The sequence below is a fragment of the Bombina bombina genome, chromosome 6 (genome assembly GCF_027579735.1).
Source record: "Bombina bombina isolate aBomBom1 chromosome 6, aBomBom1.pri, whole genome shotgun sequence".
Lineage (NCBI taxonomy): Eukaryota > Metazoa > Chordata > Amphibia > Anura > Bombinatoridae > Bombina > Bombina bombina.
The window spans coordinates 369,688,435-369,691,250 of record NC_069504.1 but is presented as its reverse complement, the minus strand read 5'-3'; the positions used below and the strand labels follow the sequence as shown (position 1 = coordinate 369,691,250).

General features: G+C 40.6%; 1 protein-coding gene across 3 annotated transcripts in view; it reads right to left on the bottom strand.

The window, feature by feature from the left end:
* Positions 1-2,139, bottom strand: part of ZNF346 (zinc finger protein 346) — a 110,983-nt gene extending 108,844 nt beyond the window's left edge. The window contains exon 1 of one of the 3 annotated variants that reach the window (XM_053717053.1): positions 1,941-2,139. Coding sequence is in view for 2 of the 3 variants with exons in the window: in XM_053717052.1 (XP_053573027.1) it covers positions 1,941-2,004 (64 nt within the window). In the remaining variant the exon portion in view is untranslated. The remainder of the gene's footprint in view (positions 1-1,940) is intronic. The other 2 variants (XM_053717052.1, XM_053717054.1) reach the window with 2 other exon arrangements.
* Between the last annotated feature and the right edge of the window lie 677 nt (positions 2,140-2,816).

The window sequence follows — 2,816 nt, the reverse complement described above, 5'->3', positions numbered from 1 at the left end:
CCCTCAGTGTCTCTTTCTCTCTAGCCCTCAGTGTCTCTTTCTCTCTAACCCTCAGTGTCTCTTTCTCTCTAACCCTCAGTGTCTCTTTCTCTCTAGCCCTCAGTGTCTCTTTCTCTCTAGCCCTCAGTGTCTCTTTCTCTCTAGCCCTCAGTGTCTCTTTCTCTCTAGCCCTCAGTGTCTCTTTCTCTCTAGCCCTCAGTGTCTCTTTCTCTCTAACCCTCAGTGTCTCTTTCTCTCTAACCCTCAGTGTCTCTTTCTCTCTAACCCTCAGTGTCTCTTTCTCTCTAACCCTCAGTGTCTCTTTCTCTCTAACCCTCAGTGTCTCTTTCTCTCTAACCCTCAGTGTCTCTTTCTCTCTAACCCTCAGTGTCTCTTTCTCTCTAGCCCTCAGTGTCTCTTTCTCTCTAACCCTCAGTGTCTCTTTCTCTCTAACCCTCAGTGTCTCTTTCTCTCTAACCCTCAGTGTCTCTTTCTCTCTAACCCTCAGTGTCTCTTTCTCTCTAACCCTCAGTGTCTCTTTCTCTCTAACCCTCAGTGTCTCTTTCTCTCTAACCCTCAGTGTCTCTTTCTCTCTAACCCTCAGTGTCTCTTTCTCTCTAACCCTCAGTGTCTCTTTCTCTCTAACCCTCAGTGTCTCTTTCTCTCTAACCCTCAGTGTCTCTTTCTCTCTAACCCTCAGTGTCTCTTTCTCTCTAACCCTCAGTGTCTCTTTCTCTCTAACCCTCAGTGTCTCTTTCTCTCTAACCCTCAGTGTCTCTTTCTCTCTAACCCTCAGTGTCTCTTTCTCTCTAACCCTCAGTGTCTCTTTCTCTCTAACCCTCAGTGTCTCTTTCTCTCTAGCCCTCAGTGTCTCTTTCTCTCTAGCCCTCAGTGTCTCTTTCTCTCTAACCCTCAGTGTCTCTTTCTCTCTAACCCTCAGTGTCTCTTTCTCTCTAACCCTCAGTGTCTCTTTCTCTCTAACCCTCAGTGTCTCTTTCTCTCTAACCCTCAGTGTCTCTTTCTCTCTAACCCTCAGTGTCTCTCTCTCCCTCCCCCAAATGTTTTCTGTGTTTCTGTCTACCTTTTAATTTATTTAATGAATTGGTAGTGCCATCTGATGGTATGGCTTTATTTATATACAGAAGATCAGCACTCACCAACTCTCACAACCACTCTGTGCACCGCCAAATTGCATCCAAAATAGTATACACTGGAGGAGGACTGGACCCGGTGTTGATCCATAGTATCCCACATCAATAACAGCCAGCACCAGAGATATGTATAAACACCAATTTAATGCCAAGTAAGCATAACGTTTCAGCTACCACTGGAGCCTTGATCACATGCAGCAAATCCAAAGAAAATTTATATATATATATATATTTACATACACAGTCACAAATCAGCAACAGTGCATAGGTTCGTTGCTGATCCTGAGCTTTCCTAGATAAACCTTTCAGCAAAGGATAACAAGAGAAGGAAATAAATAGAAGTAAATTGGAAAGTTGTTTAAAATTGAATGCTCTGTCTGAATCGTGAATGTCTAATTATGACTTTACTGTCCCTTTAACTAAAAAGTGTAAAGCTCTGCATTATTTATAAATAAATGTAAAAAAAACGCCAGGAAAAAAAGGCTTTTAGAGTTACCCATGGAATTGACCTGACCATTAAGTGCCTAGTAGGACAAGCCGAAAACAAGGAACAAAAACACATGCAATTATATATTAGTATTCTACTGTACACCAAGCACATTCCTGTAAATGACATCGTATAATTTTAAGGAAAAAATATTAGATCCCTTTAATGATTCAATCCGCACTTCCTCCCACTCACATGTGGCCTTGTCTCGCGCATCCATCGCTCAGGTCCGACACAAAGCTAACATAACTCTTTTACAGACACAGACGAGAGTATTTCACTCAAACTCCCAGTCATTTTTCACAATCTCACATATAGCTTACCTTCCGCCTTCCCAACTGGCAGTGTCATTTCATCTCCATTTCCAACCTCACCCGCCATTTTCATCCAAGCAGCAGCGCTAAGAACAAAATATCAAGAGCGCGCACGTAGGTAAGAAAGAGAACAACGGCGCTTGCAACTGCAATAATACTGGCTTTAGGAGATTAGTATCGCGATATACAAAAATGAACGTAACCCACGTATGGAAAGTACAGTTTACAGAAGATGTATCGCGTGATTTCAGTCAGAGCTCTCGTGAGATGCGTGTAATTGACGTCACGCATCGGGGATTCAAATTCAAATATGGACATTGTGTTGATTTTTTATAAACTACAATTCATAAATAAAATTTCTTATACTGTTTTCAAGTAACTGTGTACTTGAACATAGGGCCCTCCCTAACAAATCACAGTTTTAAAATCTGACCCGTATCCAGTGTTGTTGGTCTACCCTAGGCAGCATTGAAGGTGAAACAATGTTGCCTATAGTTTTTACTTTTTTAGAAACAAATCGGCAACCTCCTATAACATTTTTTAAAGTAGAATCAGTAAAAAGAATTGGCAAAGCTTCTTGTGTAATTTTACTCAATTTCTGAAACTCCGAACTATGATTAGTAATAAAAAAGGTCTATTTTTATATTGCTTTTCTATTTGGTTACTTGACTTATAGTATAACAATTCCAATCTAGGGATTGTATCAACCTTTGTCATAATTTGTATAAACCTCTCCTCATTATAACCCCTTTTTTTCTCAAATGATTTGTAAAGTTGTCTACACAAATATCATAGTCCACATTGTTAGTGCAATTCCTTTTTGCTCCTATATTTTGGCCCTAGGGAATACCTTTGACTGTATGTCGGGGATGACAAGATGTGTAA